The following is a 22,250-nucleotide window of genomic DNA, read 5'->3' as shown; positions in this document are numbered from 1 at the left end:
GCTTATTATAGCTGAAGGAGGGAAGTATCCTTAATGCTTTCCTAAAATGTGTATTATACAAAATTCAGAAATGGAGAATTCATACTTATTCGCACTATGTTGTTCCATATGACCCATATTTCAGACATTGCCTTGTCAGGTTTTTCACAGGCCTCATTCCCACTTACCAAGAATTCCATTTCTGAACTGAATTTAGAAATAAAGCAGTTCAGCCCAAAAGACCCTGGAAAAAACCAGTGTCTTTTTGACGTGGGTTAAATGGGTCAAAACCATGCCCCCCTCTTTCTGAATCACTTCAGCGATTTGGATTAAGTGGGAACCATGGTTGTTTAAACCGGGTAGTACCAAATCACGATCTGGTTTAAACCATAGTGGGAATGAGGCCACAGATCATTGCCACAAATGTTTGTGTTGCAACTCTTGCTGTCCTGGTGAATGCACAATGTGGCTAAATATACTGGTTTAAATGTTTGGAGATTTGAGAGATGTCCCTCTGGTACACAGTTGTCTCACCTGTTTGGATTTGGAGGTTCCTGTGTACTTTCCGGTACCAGGTGATTAAAAAAGAATGGTGCAAAAGTAAAGCTGTTTTTATTTGGTTTTCCGCCATTCTTTTTGAATAATTATTAATGATGAATTCAACAGCATTATTTCTATATCCCAATGAAGTTATAGAATGTAGATTGTTAATCTTGCCAGTAATGGAGAATACCAGTAGAGGGCACCCAACCACTAGTTAAAGTGCTTATTCTGATTTACAGGCAATTGGACACAGGAGGTTAGGAAGAATATTTTCATGCTGAAGACATAATAACTAGCAATCCATAGATTGCTGAGAGTATGAGCTTTACATGATGGGCTCCCATTTGAAGTGAGTGATTTTCTTACCCTAACCTGGAATGCGAGTTTATCCTTTAATGGGTGAATGAAAGAGAGGCTTATATTTTGTGGAATATTTCTGTTCACTTGGTAAGGGGCTTGAATGCAAAGCAGGCTGGCATAAAACATTTGCAACAAAGAATAAGGGAGTTTTCATACCTGTTTGGGGGTGGTAGACATACTGATTTAGCTACACCCAGAAGGCAAGATGAGATCATGTTCAGACATTTAAAATGCAGCCTTAACTATCTCTATATCCTCCAGTTTTGTTCAGAATATAGTTTAGTCATTAAAAAAATAAATCAATATTTCCTCTAAGAAATGGCATCCTCTTTAAATTGTCTTCCAAGTTGGTAGATTAGTTAAATAACTTCAAATAAACTTCTTTATACAGAGTTCTTTGTGGACATTACTGGATTTCTGTAGTACTGTACAGGGCTGGGGAATCTTTGCTTCCATAAATGCTTTGAACTTTAACTTTCACAAACCGAATGTAGTCAGTAACAAACAATTGTGGGGACTGTTCTCCAAAACATCTTAAGGACTCCCCACCCTTGCAGTAATGGCTGGCATCTAGAAACTGTGAGCCTTGAAGTAGGAAAACTGGACTAGAATATGTGCCTTTCCTCAGTGTGAACCACTTGCTAAAAGTGATTTGAGGAGCATCACAGCTGGGCATAGCTTTGAAACAAGATCTTGAATCTTCTGCAGCCTGGCTCCTGGTGTGAGAGTTGCTCTGAGCAAAGTATGGTCTGGTGTGCCCTTCTTTTATCACCTAGATATTAGATACATTTGTATTCCACCTTTCCTCCAATGAGCTCAAGATGGCATAAATAGCTGTCTTCACCTCCCAAGTACCATCACAGCTCCATGACACTATTACACTCATTTTCTGTCTTGTCACTTTATCTGATCGGATAAAGCTTGGCAACAGCTTTACCCAATCTTTTATTTGCTACAGTAGTTCAAAGTGATGCTAGATCACATACATTGTGGGCTATGAAAGATCCATTTAAATCCTGGTCCTGCTTGGAGTGTTGGACCCGAGGAAAAAACATCCATCCATCTAGCTTAGTACTGTCAACACTGACTCGTATCAGTGCTTTTTCAGGCAGAATTTTTCTAGTCCTTCCTGGAGATGCCAAGGGATAAAGCTGCAACCTTTTGCATGCAAAGCATATGCTGCACTGTTGAGCTATAGCAGGCCTTGGTAATAGTCCCTGGCACTTATCTGCAGAAACTAAGTGCTAATGCTAGCCTTGGTCCTCCAAACCACTCTAAATATTTTACTACTTTTGAATAAAATGTTGAGATGCGATTTTATTTAATATGTTCTGGTTCCATTGGGGGGGCACTTGCAATACACAGTGAAACTGCAGTTGAGGAGGACATTCATTGCCCTGTAGTTTGCACGGATGACAGTGAGATTTTATGATGAAGCAAAATGTTTAATCTCTTCAGAATCTTCCAGAATAGTCTGGTCTGTTGCATGCATCCCCTGTATCTGCCATTTAATAAAAGTATATGTTTTGCCATGTTGTTATAGGTCTCTAAAAAGTACAGTGAGATTGAAGAGTTTTATCAAAAGCTGGTCACACGTTATCCACAAGCCTCTTTGCCACCGCTGCCAAGGAAAGTGCTGTTTGTTGGGGAATCTGATATTCGAGAACGGAGAGTTGCATTCAATGAGATCATGAGATCCATTGCAAAGGATACAGGTCTAGCCACAAGCCCTGAATTACTGGAATTCCTAGGTAATCTCACAAATCTGTTCTGTAAACAAAGTGTTGAATCGTTCAAATATTGATTCAGTGGCTCAAAGGTTGGCCAAAAAAAAAAAAAAAGCAAGCAAAATGAGTGGTGTTTTCCTTTCTCTGTTTTATTTTCAAAAATGTTAAATCTAATCTAAATGCTTGATTCTCTGGGGAAGGCCAAGATTCTGACCCCTCCTCTCTTTTTCCCTTGCTGCATTGAATGCAAACTAATGTTTTGCTTTGAATTCATTTTGCAGCAACTGAAGTAAATGGGGGACAAAGGGAGGTGGGAGGAGGAGACAGAAACTAGGACATCTTAAAAGCAGATGAAAAGTGAGATGGCAGAGGATTAAATGGGATTGTCTCTGCCAAGTACAGAATGTAGAGTAGGTGGGAGTGGGGGGGGGGGGGAGGCTTTTGCACTTTAGAACCTAAGTACAAAAATGGTTTGGTTTTTGTTTTGTTTTTTGCAAAACATTGTTTGTGCAAAACACAAAATTTTGGGCAGAAAACAAGAGTACAGAATGCACTGTTTTCTATGTAATCACCCACCATCTCTGTGAGTGAGATGGTGTGATGAGGCAAAACATGGTATGACAAGGCAAATTCCAATATTTTTGTTTTATTGTTTTTGAGTTTTAAAACCTTTTATTCACAAAAAAGCTGTGATACGTGAGGGAAAAAAAATCTTGTGTCATGACCAATGGCATCATTAGGGTTGGTGTTCCCTGGCCCAGGTCCCTGAGAGCCATGGCCATGGAGAAGCTGGAATGGGCATATGTCCACCCCTTCTTCTCCACTGCCTTAGCTCCTTTGGAGAACTTGAAATGGGCTTCGTTAGTTTGTCATGCTTGCACAAGAGGCTATTCCAGAATTCATTAGGATCCTGATTTACTGCTAACGGTTAAGCTTGGTGGTATGTACTGTCCAATTGCTCCTGCTTTACCTTTTCTGCAAATAGGAGTGACTAAACAAATCTGGAACTTAACTAGGTTGGTGATGGTGTTCATGTGTGCAGGTGGACATAGAAATGAACTTTTTTATGGTGGCCCTTTATAAAATCCCCTGTGCCAAGATATATAACATAGCTTCCTTCCTGTCTGTTCTTCCTAATGTTAAAGACCTTTTGAATGTAGGCCCATCTTTTATATTATCATTTTACCACTGTCACTATTTTAAATGTTTTAGGTTCTTTTAATCAACAATATTCTATATTATTTATTTTTTACTCTGAGAACCATTCTGTGGAAGCTTTGTCTCAAGAGGTGGTATAGATGTATTCTAATTAAACCAATGCTTGCAGTCACATGTGGACTAGAACCACTGGCTTTTCAGTCCTCCAATGAGCCAGAGTTTGAAGCCAGCTTTTGAAACTGAGTTTTGGCATCAGACTTGTTGGAGGAACAGCAAGCCAGGGTTTAGGTTTGGAGAGAAGCTTTTTCACACTGGCAAATTTCTGGTTTAATTTCTTCTGGTAGCAAACTTTTTGCACAGCTTGCCTTGGGCTATTAACATCATGGTTGTTGGGTTTGTGGTGGAAAAAGTACAGCCTAACTTTGGGTGCATCTACACTGTAGAAACATTGCAGTTTGATACTACTTTAGATGCTGTAACACCATCCTATGACTCCTAGGATTTGCAGGTTTACAAGTTCTTTAGTCTTCTCTGTCAAAGAGTGCTGGGGCCACACAAAACTACAAATCCCTGGGTTCTGTAGGACGGAGCCATGACAGTTAAAGTAGTGTCAAAGTGCATTATTTCTACATGGGAGCGGCACACATTGTCTTTAGACAGAATTTGATTCTATTTTCAATTGCTCTAGAGCTGTGTTTCTCATGCTGTGAAGCTCCAGACATGTGAGGAGGGAAGCAGAATATTCCCCACACACCTCAGGGTGCCACAACACCAGAGACAAGGAGTGAGTTTTACTGGTTGCAGCTCTATATGTAGTAATATTTGGTATCTAAGAAGTGTATAGAAGGGTTAGTGTAAAATGAGCTTGTGAGATAACCAAGAGTAATTGGACATGATGCCATTGTAAGGTAAAAAAAATTGTTTACTGTCTTAGGAAAGCCATCTTAGGATACGGAAGGGGACAGAAAAAATAAGTTGGTCTCTACTTGGTTATAAGATCCCATAAAAGCTAGCACTTGTCTGGGGCTAAGCTACTAGCCATTCTTAGAATTGGAGCCCCATGGACATTCCCTCTCCAGGCAAAAGAAACAAAGAGATTATCTTCTTGAAGGAGGAGAAGTGACCTCAACAGGTTTTACAGTTGGTCCAAATCACCAGCACTACCATCTCATTGAGGCTTCAGAGGCAGTGCACAGTGGCCCAAATGACCCTTACAGCACCTTGATTCACTCACTCCCAGTTAAGCCCCAACATCCTCCATTATCATCTGGTCATTCCTTCCATTGGTTATCCTTGCTCAGCAGCACCAGCATCTCTTATGAGTTTCAGTTGGTGGGTAGTGTTGATAACTTAGAAAGGAAGGCATGATGGATGGATGAGGTGCAACAAAGGCTGCAGCTACACTCCAGAAATAGTGCAGCTTGACATTGCTTTAACTGCATGGCTTAATGCTATTGAATTCTGGGATTTGTAGTTTTGTGAGATATTTAGCCTTCTCTGTCAGAGAGTTCTGGTGTCACAACATAGAATGGCAACATGACAGCTAAGGTGGTGTCAAACTGCATTAATTTTACATTGTGGCAGCTAGCACAGATGGAGCCATCTGGTCTCCTGTGCTTGAATGGAACGGGTTGGTTGTAGCCTCCACTTATAGAATGAAATGCCTGAGGTGTGCAGACTTTACATACTGACCTATTTTCATCTCCTTCAGCTCTGTAAAGCCCTGTATAGAAGGAGCTGCCCTAGCCATCATTCTGTATAGAGCTAGGGGAGTTGCTTTCCACATTGTAGCTGCAGCTGCAGAAGTCCACTCTGTCTTCACAGAGGGCCCTATCTGTTGTGAGTTGTCAAGAAGGAGCTCAGCTCTGGTGGCCACAAAGATGATTGACAAGGAGTTTTTTGGCCCTGGAAAACCAGGCAGAGCGGTTCTCAAGAACACTTTTGCAAAACATGGCGTGTAGCAGATTTGCTGACCCTAGATATCTGTCATGTAAGGTGGCTCATCTCCTCCCAACTCATGTTAAGGTTGGGCCTGGATCTAGGTAGTTCCTGGACAAACTACCAGAATCTGTCACCATTGGCCACACTACTGGGGCTTCAGGGGTTGGAAGTCCAACAATGCCTGGATCCTCCCTAATTAAGAACCACTGTGCTAATGAGATGAGTGGTAGTGTACCCATAGCACACTTTGTAATCCCAGAGTGGGGTGATTCGTCTAAGTGAAAGATGGCAGTCTATTGGACCAAATGGACAAGTGCATCCAGACCAGAGTGTTCCTCTGCAGTTGCACTTCTTTATTCATACACACTTGTAGAAGTCCTGACAACATCATTTTCAGTTTGCAGTTCTCCCATGTTTTCCTATTATGCCTTCTGAGTCCTTCTCCCCCTCATTAAAGAAAAAAAAAGAAAGAAGAGAATATCTGTACATTGCTGTTTAATTGTCATGTACTGGTTGACTTCAGAAACACAAGCCTCAAAAGAGTCAGAAAGCTTTATTCAGAAAACAACTGAGTTGATCACAGCATAACAGTGTTGTCAGGACTGAAGCATATTCAGTTACACAGTGTATTAAAAACACATAGAAATTCAAACACTTTTTGCACATTCCTCTTTCCTTTCAGTACCAAGGGCTGTCATGAAACTGACCTTGATAGCTCCCCATCTATCTGCTCATTATCTGGCACCATATGCTAAAGAATTCTTCCACCCAGCATCACCAAATGTGTAGCACATCCCATCATCTAGTATTTCAAGTCATATACAAAATATAAGGCTAGCAAATATGGCAGGACCTATGATCCTGACATTAACGCTTTGCCCAGAAGCAGTTTAGTGATATGACTTGCAAGTGTGTTGATTTTATACATATAAGGATATATTTCTGTATTCTTGGTCAAACATCTTAAAGTTAGTAATACCAGATGCAGGTTGACTGTAGCAGTTTTGTATCACTGTTTTTCATGCATGGTTTTTGTATTCCCCCCCCCCCCCAACCAGGAACCAGACCCTCTAGCATCATTGATGTTAAGGGCAAAAACCTTCCTGATAAGGAAGATGAAGAAAATGAAGTATTTGATTTCTTTAAAGAAGAGAGGACAGACAATGTAATTCCTCAATTCCCTTCACCAAAAGAGCAAGAAGTGAAAGTGGGAAAAGAAGAAGAAGAGGAGGAGGAGGAGGAGGAGGAGGCACAAGAAGATGTTGATCCACTTGGTGTTCTCAAGTATGTCCCTTTAATTATTCTTATCCAATAATTTCAACGTGATTCAGATCTCATTTATCAAGAAAAAAGTGTTTGAATTCTAACAGTGCCCATTAAGCAAGAGATGGAGAGCAAGTGAAAGGGGAGGGTTCCTTTGCAACCAAGAGCATATACTTTACATACAGAGGATCTTGGATCCAATCCCAGAACCTACCAATCAAGGGAAGGAGTGAGAGAGATCTTAGTATCTTGATGTACCAATCAAACAGGAGCTTTCTGAGCTAATTTATTTTTGAGCTAACTGATACAATGGAACGTGATGGAGGGGTCTAATGTAAACAAAGTCCAGTCAAGTTTAAGCTCAATTTATTTAAGCCTGATTGATTTCACTAGAAGACTTGAAAATGAAATCAGTCAGAATTTAATGCTTGTGGGCTAATGTTTAGCCCAAACTAAGTAGAACCACTGAGTTGACAAGGTTTATTTAAGTGCTGATTTACCAAATTTCCAGTTGAGGTTAGCACTTGGATTTATCCTCTTAATTTTTTTGTCTAGATTGTGTCCTTATTGAGTTGACATGTTGGGGTGGTTTGAATTCTGGACTATAGCTTCAGAGACCAGGACCTGAATTCCCACTCAGCCATGGGAATCCACTGGGTGCCTTGGGCATGTCACACTCTCTCAGTCTTAGAGGAAGGCAAAGGCATGCCCTCTCTGAACAAATCCTGCCCCATGATAGCTTCACTTAAAGGTCACCATATGTCAGGAATGACTTGAATGTACATAATAAATGACAACAACAACCACATAATAATAATAATAATAATAATAATAATAATAATAATAATAATAACAACAACAACAACAACAACAACAACAACAACAACAACAGCAAAAACCCTATTCTCCCTCATTCCCTACTAATCAATTTGTTTTTTTTCTGTCCATCTAATGGATAAGGAGCTCTCTGTAATTCTAAAGGCAGAATTATTATTGTCTGTGTCTTCAAGCAGTTTCTAATTTGGGGTGACCCTAAGATGACCATATCATGGGGTTTCCTTGGCAAGATTTGTTAAGAGAAAGGTGTGTTTTTGCCTCTCTGAGGCTGAGAGAATGTGACTTGCCTAAGATCACCCTGTGGGTTTCCATAACCAAGCAGGGATTTGAATCATGATCTCCAGAGTTGCAGTCCAACACTCAAACCACTGCACCACTCTAGTTTTCTAAAGCCTGCAAGCAGCATTTAAAGAGTTTGGACAAATAAAAGTCATTGTCTCATTCATCCAGTTGAAAGAAAGAAAGAAAGAAGTACTGATTTTATTTCTAGTAACTTAAAATAATACAGAAGTGATAACTGGTACTTCAGATCTGTGAGCTACTGAAGCAATATGTAGTCATGGTTAGTACCAGATTTGGAAAATGACCTGAGGCTATACAGTCAGACAGTGGTAGCCAGTATCTTTCACATGAAGTGCAGATGTACTTGAGAGAACAAGGAATTGAACATAAATGCTACATTCCTTATGTACATGAACAGAATGGAATTGCTGAGAGAAAGGACAGATCCTTGACAGAGATGGTCAGATACATGCTGCTGGATGCTAGACTTCCCAAACAATTCTAGGGAGGCAGCGATGGCTGCAACACATCTACAAAACCTACTGCCAACGAAAGCAACCAATAAAACCCCATTTGAACTATGGCACAACAGAAAGCCAAGTATGGACCAAACCAGAGTTTTTGGTTCATTAGCTTATGCTCATGTTCCACAAGAGAGAAGGTTCAAACTTTTGTAGTTTCTGTAAGAATAATAGAATTTTCCCAGTGATGTTATGGGGCCTCTCATACCTATCACTGCTTCAGGTTTCAATATGTCTTAATCAGTCCTTGTAGCCACACCCCAGGTGAGAATAGATGCAGAGAGAAAACATGCAAAGATTGGTATTATCTTTGTATTTTCTTCTCCACGGCTAATAATACACAACTTTAGAGGTTTACTTTGTGTTACTGAAACAGCTCAAGGGGAAAAGTGTGCATCATCCCTTTTCCAGTGTTAAAGCCCTGGTCCAACTTTGCCCCTTCTTCTTAGGAAAACAAAAGTTTGCCAGTGTATTTAATTATAGCTGATCCATATAGTTTAATGTGAAATCATTCTCCTACCTACCCAGTCTTATCCTTTAGTGTATTTTAAACATGATTCATTTAAACAACTTTCATGTCTTGCTCAAAATTAAAACTGTTCCCTATAAAACTTTAGGATCCATAAAGTGTGACAAGATGTAGCTGTGGTGGAGAGGGAAAGGGGCAAAATGAGTTCCTCACCTCTCCAAATATGAGTTCTGCCCCACCAAATAAAATTTCCCTCCACTCCCCAAATTCTTAGAATGATGGAGAGCCAGAAAAATGCACACCTAGAACTCTTCTATTTGCTGTATTTGCATTTCCTTGATATCTTTGCCTGTCCCACTTTTTGGATCCCTAAACTGTATTTCAAAATGCTCAACTGAAGTTTTAAGTTACTACAATACTAGAAATTTGGTGAACTAGAGAAAAGTTTCATATGAGAGAACAGAATACTTATTTTGGGGACACTGCCCTCGCTTTGTTCCCCTCCCATAGTCATAGCGCTGATGCCTGAGTTTCACAAAAAATTAAATCCAAAGTCCCACCAGTTAGATTATTATTTATTCTGAGAAGCTGCATAAAAAAGCATTGTTTTTCTGTATGCATATATAAAAGTGACTGCCCTTTTTTGGATAGGAAAATGGTCTTTTGAATTAGGCAATTCATTTTCCTGGATATTCTACTGATACTAAATGTATTAAGTAGGGGAAAAAATCCTGATGCCAAAACAAATAAACTTGCTTCTCAGGTTTTGTTGGATCTGTGGGTTTTTTTTTTGCCAGACATTTGTCTAAGTTCCAAAGGGTCATAAGAGGACTTCCATAACTAGGAGGGTCCCTCATCCCAACATACCCTCTGCTTTTGATTTTTACCCAACAGGATGCTCTTGAAACTTGGTGTGAACTTTGAAAACATGCTTGGATACAGTCAAGAAATGGCTGTGTCTTAAAAATAATAAATTGGATGTGTAAAGTGGACAATATTGGCCACATTGGAGTACTTAGGGGTGCCAGGAAGCTTTTAGCATCTCATTTGCCGTTGTTTTCTGTGTATCTTCAAGTTCATTTTGACTTATGTTGACTCTATCTGATGGTTTTCTTGCCAAGATTTATTCAGAGGAGGCTTGCAATTGCCTTCCTCTTAGGCTGGGAGAATGCGACTTGCCAGGGATCATCCAGTGGATTTCCAGAATTGAACAGGGATTCTTCCAGAGTCCTTGTCTAACACTGAAACCAATATACCACACTAGACCTTATTTGAGAATTCTTAAATTATTTTTGAGAAAATGAGTGTTTATTGTGCTCAGTCCATATAGCATCTTTAATACTACTACTACTACTACTACTAATAATAATAATCTGAAGGTAGTGGGCAGTAATTCCTTGTGTTGGTTCACAGGAGTTGAAGTGAAGAAGGAGTAATTATAGCTTGGTTTTAACTTGTTTGCAAATCACAAAGACATTTACAGAACTAAAAGCACTGATAGAACAAAAGTACCATATTGAAAATATGGTACTTCTGCCAAGTATTCCCATCGGGCTCCAGGGGACGCCATTTCTGGAAACTGTTTCAAAGCGTTCCCAGAAATGGCGTCCCCTGGAATCTAGCATTCTGGGCCCCATCGGGTTCCCATCACGCTCTGTGCTCGCCCCCGTAAGAACACACTGGGGAACGTTTTAACTCCAGTGCGATAATCTATGAGTTTGATCCTGCAGGGCTCCAAGGTTCACTCAGCCTTTTATCCTTTTGTAGGTTGGTAAAATGAGTATCCGGATTGTTAGGGACAATTGGCTTACACACTGTAAACCTCTTAAGAGTGCTAGTTCACTTATAAATGGTATAGAAAAGTACTTGCTATTGCTGTTGTTTTTCAAAGCCAAGCAGCAATTCACACCTTGGTCTCCCAGACTCCTAATCCAGCACTCAGAAAACGACAGCATACTACTTCTACCTGACCAACCCGAATGCCCCCTTTTCTGTCTGCCAAAATGGTAAATCATATCTGGAAACCTTTAGGAGAACCAACTCACCTTTTAAATACGTTGCAGCCCCACTACACTTTTTAGCATAAAAAACTCCTGCTTTTCAAAATTAGAAGTAGTCCAGTCACTTCCAGGTTTGTAATGCTTCATTTGATGGGAAGGAATATTTGGCAATTCATGTAACCACTAGAGGATCTTAACAACAGAAAATTGGCCCCCAGACCCACTGAAATTGCCCATTATGGTGCATAGGGTTGCACAGTGTCCCAGGTAGAGCAGCAATCCAGTTAGAGAAATGAGAAGTTATTAAAAAAGAACAAGTGGGGATTATGCATTTATTTGCCTGTGAGGTAAGATTTCATTTCACAGCTGCCTGTATCAGTAGAGCTAATGATCTACAATTGTTTCTTTGCTGCTGGGAATAGATTAGCAGTTGTGTAAGGTTAAAATGAAAAGGGTTTTTGTTAACTCCAAGGGATGTAATCTGTAATTCTCTTTAAATGTATAATTAGCATTCAGAATACAAGGTTTGTTTCTAAAGTTAAGAAGAAGAGTATCTGCTATTTCTTCATTCAAGGTAGAATTCAAATTCACCTTAAAACAACCTCCCCCTCTTCTTTTTTCCATTGCTCCTTTCAGCTGTAGATGTTGGACTTTGAAACCAGGCTTGCAAATAAATCCACACAATTTAGAAGCCTCACAAAAATACTTTCCAGCTTGGTTGCCTGCTCATCCTGCTATATTAGTTGTACAGTGGGCCTTTGGTCTCTGCTGAGGTTTAGCTCTAGGACACCCCATGGATATCAAAATCTGTGGATGCTCAAGTCTCATTAAATATAATGGCACAGTAAATTTTTTCCTCTTATTTAAGATGGCAAAATCAAGGTTTGCTATTTGGAATTTATACTTATTTTGAAAATTGTGAATAATGCCAAGAAAACCCTGTGATAGGGTCATCTTAGGGTTGTCATGAATCAGAATTGAGTTGAAGGCACACTACAGTAATGAGTTCTTTAGCCTTCTCTGTCAGAGAGCTCTAGTGCCACAACAAACTACAGATCCCAGAATCTCACAGCATGGAACCATGACCATTAAAGTGGTGTCAAACTGCATTATTTCTGCAATGCAGATTCAGCCTTTATTGGGGCCAAAGTATGGTATAAGCTAAATACAAGTGTGCAGTGCTACCACTAACAGTCTTGTATATATCCATGTATATGCAGCCTTGTTTTGATATGTGCACAAACATACACACAGAGAGCTCGTTGGTATAACCAAGCAGAACCTGTGTTGCTGCTTTGCCAGCGAATTGCTTTCTGTATCAGCTGCAAATGGAGGGACAAAAGTGTGAGGATGTGAGGAGGCTTTTTGTATTCCAGACAAATTTGTCTTTTTATATTATATTATATTAATATATAATATTATATTACTATTATATTGTATTATTTACAATTCATATTCCAGACTAATACACTGGCCAACTTGGCCTGAGATGACACCCTAAATAATAAAAAGGCGTCTCAGTTCTGATGATAATTTGAAGCGTACATCTTCTACAGCCACCTGTTCAGAATGGCTACTCTTGTCCAGGCAGACAGCTGCAGAGCCTCTGGGGGTTTGCTTTTGACAATGGCTGAGTTACGAGCCAAGTCTGTAAACACGCTTGGCTGTTACCAAGTGTGGAGTGGTGCAAATGTTTGTCCTTTTCCAATCCCAGTTGTCTATCAAAGCTGCCATTTTTAGACAACAACGTTTGTCAACATGATGATACGCCTTCTGTGTTGCAGCAACAGCTTGTTTTTTCCCCCTTCCCTTTCAAGCTCATTGGTGCAGCAATGTGCTTTTACCTGACATAATAACAACAGCAACTACCACCACCATTACTACTAATGCTATCCTCTGTATATTCATGCATTTGTTTTGTGAAAGACACAGTATGATGTATGTTACCAAACCTGTGGTTTTGGTGAGTGGTGAATTCTCCTTTGGAGTTTTTAAAACAGAGATTGGATGACCAACTCCCAGGAGTGCTTTAGTTGTGTATTCCTGCAAGATAGGAAGTTGGACTAGATGACCCTTGTGGTCCCTTCCAACTCTATGATTCTTTGTTTCTGTGAGCGAGTGGATTCAGTTGCCAATCTAATAGGGCTGGAAGGAATATCAAAAATATTCAAAACTCACATTTTAGAACTATTCACAAATTATGATATGCCCTGTCTAAAATGGATGTATTTCTTTGGCATGGAAAACAACATTTTCTGTTCAGGAAACAGATTTTTCTGTAGGAAAAAATAATAATGCTGTATAATGTGTAATAATGTGTAGATATGTTGTTTTCTTGGGGGGGGGGGACCACACCCAAATTTTGTGCAGGACAAGCCCTGAATTATGTATAAGGACAAAAACTTTGTGGGTTTTGGACACTTTTTAGAACACTTTATTGCAGCAAGAAGAAAATTAACAAAATGACTTGTTGCTTCCTTTGATAAGAAACTGAGGCTGCAGCTACACTGCAGAATTAATGCAGTTTGACATGGCTTTAACTGCCATATCTCAATGCTGTAGAATTCTGGGATTTGTAGTTGTGGAAGCTACTTAGCCTTCTCTCTCTCAGAGAGCCCTGGTGCCACAACAAATTACAAATCCGATAGGATGGAGCCATAACCAGTGTTGCCAACAAGCCTTGAAGATATTCCCCGGAATGTTTTACCAAAATCCCAAATCCCTGAAATTACCCAATATTTATTATCACTGTTCAGTTAAAATCCCCGGAAAGAAATGAATTAAATTCCCTGGATTCCAAGAAATTCCCCGGAAACTGACAACACTGAAAGCAATGTCAAACTGCATTAATTCTGCAGTATGGCAGCAGCCTGGGTGAAGAATTACATCCCTACAGTCCAGGTATCTACTCAGTGTGGGTTAGAGATGAGATGTCATTTTGTCTTTTGTCTCAGGGGTACCAAAATGTCCCAGGGAAAGCCCTCCCTAGGTCTGAGCAATGTATAAAAAAACTGGCATGTCAGAGAGAGGGGTAAGCTTAAACTCTTCCCTGTAAAGTCGAAGGCTTTCATGGCCGGCGTACATAGTTTTTTGTGGGTTTTTCGGGCTATGTGGCCATGTTCCAGAAAAGTTTCTTCCTGACGTTTCGCCAGCATCTGTGGCTGGCATCTTCCCTGTAAAATACAGTTTTGTGTGTGAAGTGTTGTTTGGTTTGTATGAATGGGAAAAGGATTTGGAATAGAATGAAGAAACATTCAGTCACCAGTCCTTCATTGCCATTCTGAAGTGGCAGAGCCCAGATAAAGGTGGATGAGAAATGGGGGCAGGTTTATTTTTTAAAAAGCTAGCTGTATAAGCAATCACCCTCCAACCAGCTAAATAGAACTGAATGGTTCTTCTTTTCTCCAGCTTTGGAGCCGAACTAGATTTAAGCATCTTTTGTCTTCTGGAGGCTTTGCAATAATAGCATGACTCAACTTCTCAAATAGAATTCCAAATGAGCATTACCTCATCGATCAGCTCCCAGGCCTCCACCCCAGGAACAGGAAATGTTGAATCATTTGATTCACAGAACTGTTTTGTTGACAATAGGAAATGGCAGTGGGGTGGATTTCAGTTGCCTCTTTTTTCCCCCTGAGCCTTTAATGAGTTTAATTGAATAACTGGCTTGCTTTTTGAAAAGGCTCATTCATGGCAGGGAAAGTGTATATAGGTTAGCAGGAGCCTGGGCATGAATGTCTGCACTCACCCCATATTGATGGTATTAGGAAAAAATAAGCCAAGCAAGTTTGAGCATTTACAGTCTGGGTTGTTGTGTCTGGGCCGTCCTTTTCACAATCTCTTAAAAATAGAGTACATGAAATATGAAGTGACACAGGTTAGAGGAAATTCTACATATTTTTAATATTACCCTCTGCACAGTTTACAGTGGTACCTCGGGATACGAAATACCCAGGTTACGAAATTTTCGGGATACGAAAAAATCCCATAGGAAAACATTGTTTCGGGTTACGAATGTTTTTTTGGGTTACGAAAAAACTTTTGGTGCTTTTTTCGGCTTTTTCGCACGGAATCGCGGCTTTTCCCCATTAGCGCCTATGGCAATTCGGCTTACGAAGGCTTTTCGGGTTACGAACGGTGCCACGGAACGAATTAATTTCGTAACCCGAGGCACCACTGTACTGAAATATCTACAGTGGGACCTTCTCTAGATGCTTTTTTTAGTTTTAGTTTTGTGAATCTAATCCCACTGAATTCTTAGCTTCTGAATAAATTCTGTGATCCAGCAAGGTTTTACTTCCAGGAAGAGACAGCAGTATGCCAGCAGTGACCGAAATCCCTTTGAGGGATATGACAACTCAAGCTTCATTTAGCCTACTGCCAACAAACCTATTGAAATGACCTCGGCAGACCCGACTTGCTTTAAAAGTAAAGGATGTTTTGGAAAAGTTACAAGCTGTGCTAAGAATAAACCAGTGTTTGAGTGAGTGGTGAGGCAGGTTGCGAATTCTGCTGCTTGTTCCCATGGAGTAGCTTGCTTTCTCAGCTCTTTCTGGTGACGTCACGCTGGGTCCAGCAGCGTTTGCAATCATTCATCTCTACAGTGTTCTGCTTTCCCGCCTTCAGCTTAATCCCACTTACTGGATTTTGACAGGGTAATCCTCCTCCTTTGGAACAGGACTGTTATTCAATGGCTGTTGAATTCTAAAGTTTCACATTCCCTTCAGAGAGTGTTCTTATATGTTCAGACATTTTATGCCACTGACAGACATGGGCTGTGACATCGGAAAGATGCTAAATACAGACTTATGGGAAGGGTGTCTCCTTGTTATGAAGCAACTTTAGGAAATCTGCAGTGTTCGTGATGTCAGGAAGTGGTGACTATAGAGCAGGTAGGATCTGGAGGAAACATGGTTACAAATCCCTTCACACCTACATGGATATGCACACTCACACACCACAATGTTCGTTAAAATGGAGATGGTTTTTAGCATCCCTTGAGTTCTTTGGTATTCTGGAAAATTTAAAAATATGAAAAGCTAACTGACCAGGTGGTTTACTCAACCATAAAGACAGATTATTAGGAAACACCTCGTTTGTCTGTCATTTTTCTGTGCTGCACACATTCCTAATACCCTCTGATTTGGTGCATAGCACTGTAAGGTTTCATTGCTATTCCCAGTGTGCATTGTTCTGGAAGTAAGGAGATTATGGCGTGTTCACTGCAGTGTTTCAGAAAGTTCTCTGAAAACACCGTTCAAAGTAAGAATGATTGCTCTTGTGCTCTGATATGGCCTATTAACTCCCTGGAATTGATAGCTCATAGTAGAGATGTCTTGGGGCAGAATAAAGAGAATAAACTCCAATCTGAATAAAGACAGGCTATGGAAAGGATTTGTGTGGAGAAGCTTCTTCCCTTTGTAGTAGCTGACTGTATAAACAGTACTGTTTCAAATATATTTCATATGTGGGATACTGCTATACTAAAAGGGGAGAAATAAAGTGTATAGATGAATTAATGTAAAGGTGCCATTATTGATTTGGATAGTTGGAGCCCCAGATACCTAAGAAAATGTTTTATTATAGGTCCATCATACATCATGAACTGCAGATTCAATGAAATGCCTTTCAGGTACAACCCGGTGGTAGTTTCTTATACTTCATCGGGAGCATGTTGCAACTGTATCACAATGTTTTCTATTTATTTTTCTGGCACAATGAATATCCTAATATTTAATTTAATATCCTAAAATGTTTTAAAAACTTAGCTGCTACATCCATTTTATTTCTTGTAGAGTCTTATATTGTGAACTGTAAGAACATTTCTCATCTGAGCTTGTAAATAACCGGTCACGAGTAAGTTACCTGGAATGTATTATTTTGGGAGGATTATTAGAGTCCAGTGCTATCCCTTTCACAAAATACCACGATAACTAGTTATGTCACAGTTTTTAAAATACAGTGAGTAAGGTTTACTTGTTATTTCCCCAACTTTGCTGTAAGGGATTTTATCAATTTTTAATAATAAAGTACTTGTAATGCATTAATGGTTTTCCAACTTGTTATTCATAAAGTAATTAGTAATGTGTTTACATTCTGAGTTCTGCTTCTCATTGTACCATTCACATGCCAAATTCAAAATAGGCACAGAAAGTGTTCTGTATGATGCCTGATCCATGGCTGTGGAGTAAGGCCCAAGACATATGGGCGGGAAGCGCTGTCCACAGGCCAAAATTAGGGTTCGGGAGCATGCAGCAACCGCATGCTCCTGAACCCTAATACAGAGCAGCGGCACCATCATGGCAGTCTCCGGTCCACACAGAGGCTGCCATGATGATACAAGCACGATGCTGCGTCCACACATCGGGGCGCCGCGCTTGCATCATTGATGCAACAAGTGCACTGATGGTGGCTCCCGCACCCACCAAAAAGAACCCGCTTTTAGCAGGTTCTTTTTGGTGCTGAGGGAGCCCGCGTGGTTTGGTTGCTGTGAGCTCCCTCCAAAGGGAAAACGGGCAGCTCCAGACCATCCTTTTGGGGCGGTCTGTCGAGCCCCTAAGTTTCACCAGGAGAGCACCAGATGACTAAGATTTCAATTAGTCATGATGTAGGAATTCTATGACCAGAACTCCTGATGATTTTCCAAAAAGCAGATTTAGGCAGGGAGCGATTTGTAATTATGCCTGCCTTTTTTGACTTCCACCCAACTTTGGTAGAGGGAAGGGTTAGATATCCCAATCCCAGACCAAGCTTTGCAACTCTGGACACTTCATAGTTTGCAAGTCCACAATGTATTATTAATAAAAGCTGTTCCTGTTGTCATTTAAACCTTTAGATCTAAAAAGACCAAGAAACCCAAGCCTTCTCCAGCCAAAAAAGACAAGCCAACATTAACAATTTTTGATGAAGAGGCAAATCCAGTTGAAGACTTGTTTGGCTCTGCTAAAGATTTTCCATTCAGTAGCAACAAGAGGATGTTGGCAGCCAAGGAAAGTATGTTATCCTTCACTTTCTTGACAAATCTGTATAGAAGTGTCACAAAGTATGTAAAATTTTGATTGTACAAGTCCTAATTATTCTACCTCAGATTCTGGATGCAATCATTTATTCCACAGTGACAGATCCTTAATTTTATTATTTAGATAAGTATACTGGTTAAAAAGATTGAGTTGAGCTTAATAGCAAGGAAATCTACCCCCTCATCCCTCAGACACAAATATACCAGATCACTTTCCTTCTTAGTAGCTGATTGTGTAACACTACTGTATTAAATATATCTAATAAGTAGAATATTGTTACACTACAAAGGGAGACTAAATATAAGGCTGAAAAGGTGCAGTTTTTTATTTGGCTGCACAGCCCCACACGCCTAAGAAAATGCATGATTATGAGTCCATCGTACATAATGATCTACAGATAATTGGATTGTATTTTGCTACATGAAAGTAACTTTTCTATTGTCAAATCTTCTCTCAAGGGCCTTGTCTGCATGTGCCAAAAGGCCCACCCCACCACCACACCCCAGTTCTGGCATTATTGTGTGTAGGCAACACATACCCCAACCCCTGGTCCAGATGACATCTGGCACATTCTGCACCAGAACCAGGGTATAAGAAATTTACAACGAATTAAAATAACCTATCTCATAGTCCAGATCTTCTGGGACGATCCAGAACCCTCTGTTTCTGCACAGAAGTGGTTATCTGCATAGGCTTCCCCCTGAGCCATATGGTAGTCAATGGGCACCGCGTTCTGACCTCAGAAATGAGTGGTATGTGGCAGTGGTGGACGCATCAGGAAAATCAGTGGGAAGCCGATGCAGATAACTGCCTTGGTGCAGAAATGAAGGGCTGGGTAGCAAGAGGAAGATGGAGCAGTTCTAGGGCCAGGACACTGTGGTCTGCCCCTGGAGTATCCTGGTCCATGTAGACAGGGCCAAAGTTATTATGTTGTCAAAATAATGTTAAGACAATGATGAAGACCTACAAAAGTGAGCATGTTGTCTACATCGAGGAGGGCCAGTTCTACTATTAGTGAGATAGCTATCTCAGGAAAATATTGTTGTTGGGAAGAGTACAGTGCAATTGCAGAGTGCCAGAAGATAGAGCTATGTGTGTCAAATAGCCTACTATGCATTCTCTAAGCTAGTCTGTTGCCCTAAAGTGCAGTGAAAGATGCTGCTCTGCCACAAATCAGGAATGGAATACACTAGGTCCTGTCCTACCATTAAGGCAGCTGCTTCAGGTGACAGATACCACGATGTGAAGAGTGGCATCAAGATACTGGGAAAGAATTTCACTTGGATTAGTTTGTATCTCCTAGACTAGTCTGCTGCCTCCAGGTTCCGTAGATGATATCATATTGCTAATGTGAAAATAGGATTCAACTACTGTTCTTCTATATGTGTAGTGAAAGAGGGTGCCATCTTGTCCTTTTGCACAGGGAGAAAAATATAAGCAGTGCAAAACATGATAATTAAGGATACTTTTTCTGCTTGCACCATTGTACTTTACCACTGATTATCGTAATGTAATTTCCCCTGAGGCTTTTCTTTGTAAGTGGGATCTACACAGAATGGGACCATATGGCTAAAGCTTTAAAGTTGCCACTGTTGCATCCCTACAACCATATTAGTTTCATACCTCCAGTTCCCAGTTCTTTTAGACTGTTCTTACTTTATGCAGCACATATTTGATGACAGCTATCTCTTTCTTTATATCTTAGATCTGAAATTATTTGAAGATCCAGATCTTGGTGGAATGGTAGCTCTTGGTGACTCACTGTTATTGCCAACTGCCTGTGCAAGCCAACAACAGGCATTGAGCACCCACCTTGAAGAGGACACTGAGGAGCTACTGAGGTATTGTTCTCAAGTGCAATGTCAAGCAGAGATTGGAACAGTTACATTTTGGGCTGTAGTGGCAGTCCAAGAAGTAACTTTCATCAGCTTTGCTCTGATGCAGGGATGTAAAGAATACTGAAAATGTTTTCTTGCCCTCCTTGAAAAAGAGTGTCCCATTAAGATAGTGGAGACATCACAACATCAAGATGTAGAGGAATTGGTCAATTGTTATGAGATTTTTTCACAAGTTGGTTGGATGGGGGCTTGCACTAGGGTTTTTACACAGGAAATAGCATTTCATGAAATATTCAAAATATTTCATAAAATACACAGTGTTGAATACAAAACTGTGTTGTTGTTTTTCAGAAACAAGGTTTTTGCACTGAGAAGTGTTTTGCAAAAATTATTTACAAAAAAGTTTCAAAATGCAAAAAAATAAATAAATAAATTGAAAAATGCACGAAAACTTTCATAAACTCACCCAGTAGGGAGAAAACACTTCTAAAAGCATGCCTGCTCTGATGTAGGTATTTTGCAGGTTTGTATATAACAAGCAGCAAATGTACATATACTTTTTGTACTGCATAGGTCTGCATTTTAAAATGTTCTGAGATGTAGGACACTGAAGCATTCAGTCAGGAATCTTCATCTTTAATGTGTGTGTGTGGAGGGGGGGTCACATCTAACATTGTCTTTGGTAAAAATGTGTTTGTATACAGGAACCCTGATCATCAACCTGCTGCTTAGGTATTAATATTCATAGCAAATGATCCTTTTCATTGTCCACTGCAGATGGTAGCTTTACTTTGTGTGTATGAGAAAATAATCCAATACCCTACCTTCTGTCTTTTGGACCACAACTCTCATCATCTCCCAACCAGAAAGGCTCAGTTAGTGAAGACTGATAATAATCCATTTGGGCTAGTTTTGTCCTGGCACATATGTGTATTATAAAGAGCTACTATAACCAAGAAGCATGATTTCAGAGGATTAAACCACGCTGCGTGTTTAAAGAAGAGATCTATAAAATTCTACAGTACAGCACTTAAGTGTACATGTAAAATGTTCAGGCCAGCAGTCACACTTTTAGTAATGTTTTAAAGTTTTAATAACAAGTTCTTAATGGCAGGAGATAAACTCCACTATGTGAGGTCCTGTGGAAAACATGACACCGTGACAGTCATTGTTTATGCAAAATTTATTAATATTAACAAGTCATATCAGTGACACCTACCCTAATTTACCACTAGTAATTTTTAATTATATATTGCCTCTTCTGCTTTGGCAGCACATTCAGTATTCCAAGACATGATGTTTGCAGGGCATAACTTGATTTTACTGGAATGATGAAGCTGCTCTGTCTCTGTCTCTCTCTCTCTCACACACACACACATACACACACACACACACACACATACACACACACACACTCACAAATATGTATGTTGTCTTCTTTCTTCTGTTTTATTTCAATAATCAAGCAGCGCATCTTTTGGGAGCTGCACTGTCCCTGAGAAACAAAAACAGGCACTGGCAGACCGCCGTTTTTTGACACTTTGTCTCGCGCCCTTCTATGGTTGCTCTCCTCTACATACTTATCTAAGAATAATTCCCATTGCATTCAGTGAAGGTTACTTCTAAGTAGAGTGGCATAGAATTATGCTCTAGCAGAGCTTGGAAATAACATGCAAACAACAATGTATTATGTTAATCTGCTCTCTTTAAAAGAAAAATAATGAGGGATCACATTTTCCTTTCAGTGTTAATTAGGTCCATATGACTGATGTTATTGTTGTATGCATATGGGATAGTACATTTTGACTCGTTGACTCACTATTCAGATCGGAGATAAATTGCTATTTAAAGCCTGGAGAGGTTTTATATAGAACATAAACATTCTTTTGCAGATTGTGTGTATGTGTATGTGCTTTCAGCTTGCCTGTTGACTGGAGACCCCATGAATTTCATAGGGTTTTCTTAGGCAAGGAATATTCAGAGGGCTTTTTTCAGCTCTTCCCTCTGAAATATAACCTATAGCATCTGGGATTCATTGGTAGTCTCCCATCCAAGTACTAACAGGGGCAACCTCTGCTTAGCCTCCAAGGTAAGACAGGATCTCATGCCTTTAGGCCCTTGATTATATATGGAGCAGGAGCTCTGGTGTGGTTACTGTCTTTGGGTTCTTTAGTAATAACAGAATAATTAATGTAATGATTAGTGAACCACACTAACATTTTACAAGCAAATATTAACAACAATGAATTTAACCTTTTTAGGTTGCTAATAATTACAGGAATAAATCAAGTGAAAAAAGGCCTTAATGTTGTT

General features: G+C 39.9%; 1 protein-coding gene across 1 annotated transcript in view; it reads left to right on the top strand.

Annotated features, from left to right (window-relative positions):
- Positions 1-22,250, top strand: part of HS1BP3 (HCLS1 binding protein 3) — a 42,326-nt gene that overhangs the window by 11,238 nt on the left and 8,838 nt on the right. Inside the window, exons 3-6 of the mRNA XM_042446094.1 lie at positions 2,426-2,633; positions 6,767-6,992; positions 17,916-18,073; positions 19,805-19,940. Of these exons, the coding sequence (XP_042302028.1) occupies positions 2,426-2,633; positions 6,767-6,992; positions 17,916-18,073; positions 19,805-19,940 (728 nt within the window). The remainder of the gene's footprint in view (positions 1-2,425; positions 2,634-6,766; positions 6,993-17,915; positions 18,074-19,804; positions 19,941-22,250) is intronic.

Source organism: Sceloporus undulatus, chromosome 1 (genome assembly GCF_019175285.1).
Source record: "Sceloporus undulatus isolate JIND9_A2432 ecotype Alabama chromosome 1, SceUnd_v1.1, whole genome shotgun sequence".
Classification (NCBI taxonomy): Eukaryota; Metazoa; Chordata; class Lepidosauria; order Squamata; family Phrynosomatidae; genus Sceloporus; species Sceloporus undulatus.
This window is presented reverse-complemented; position numbering and strand designations above follow the sequence as displayed.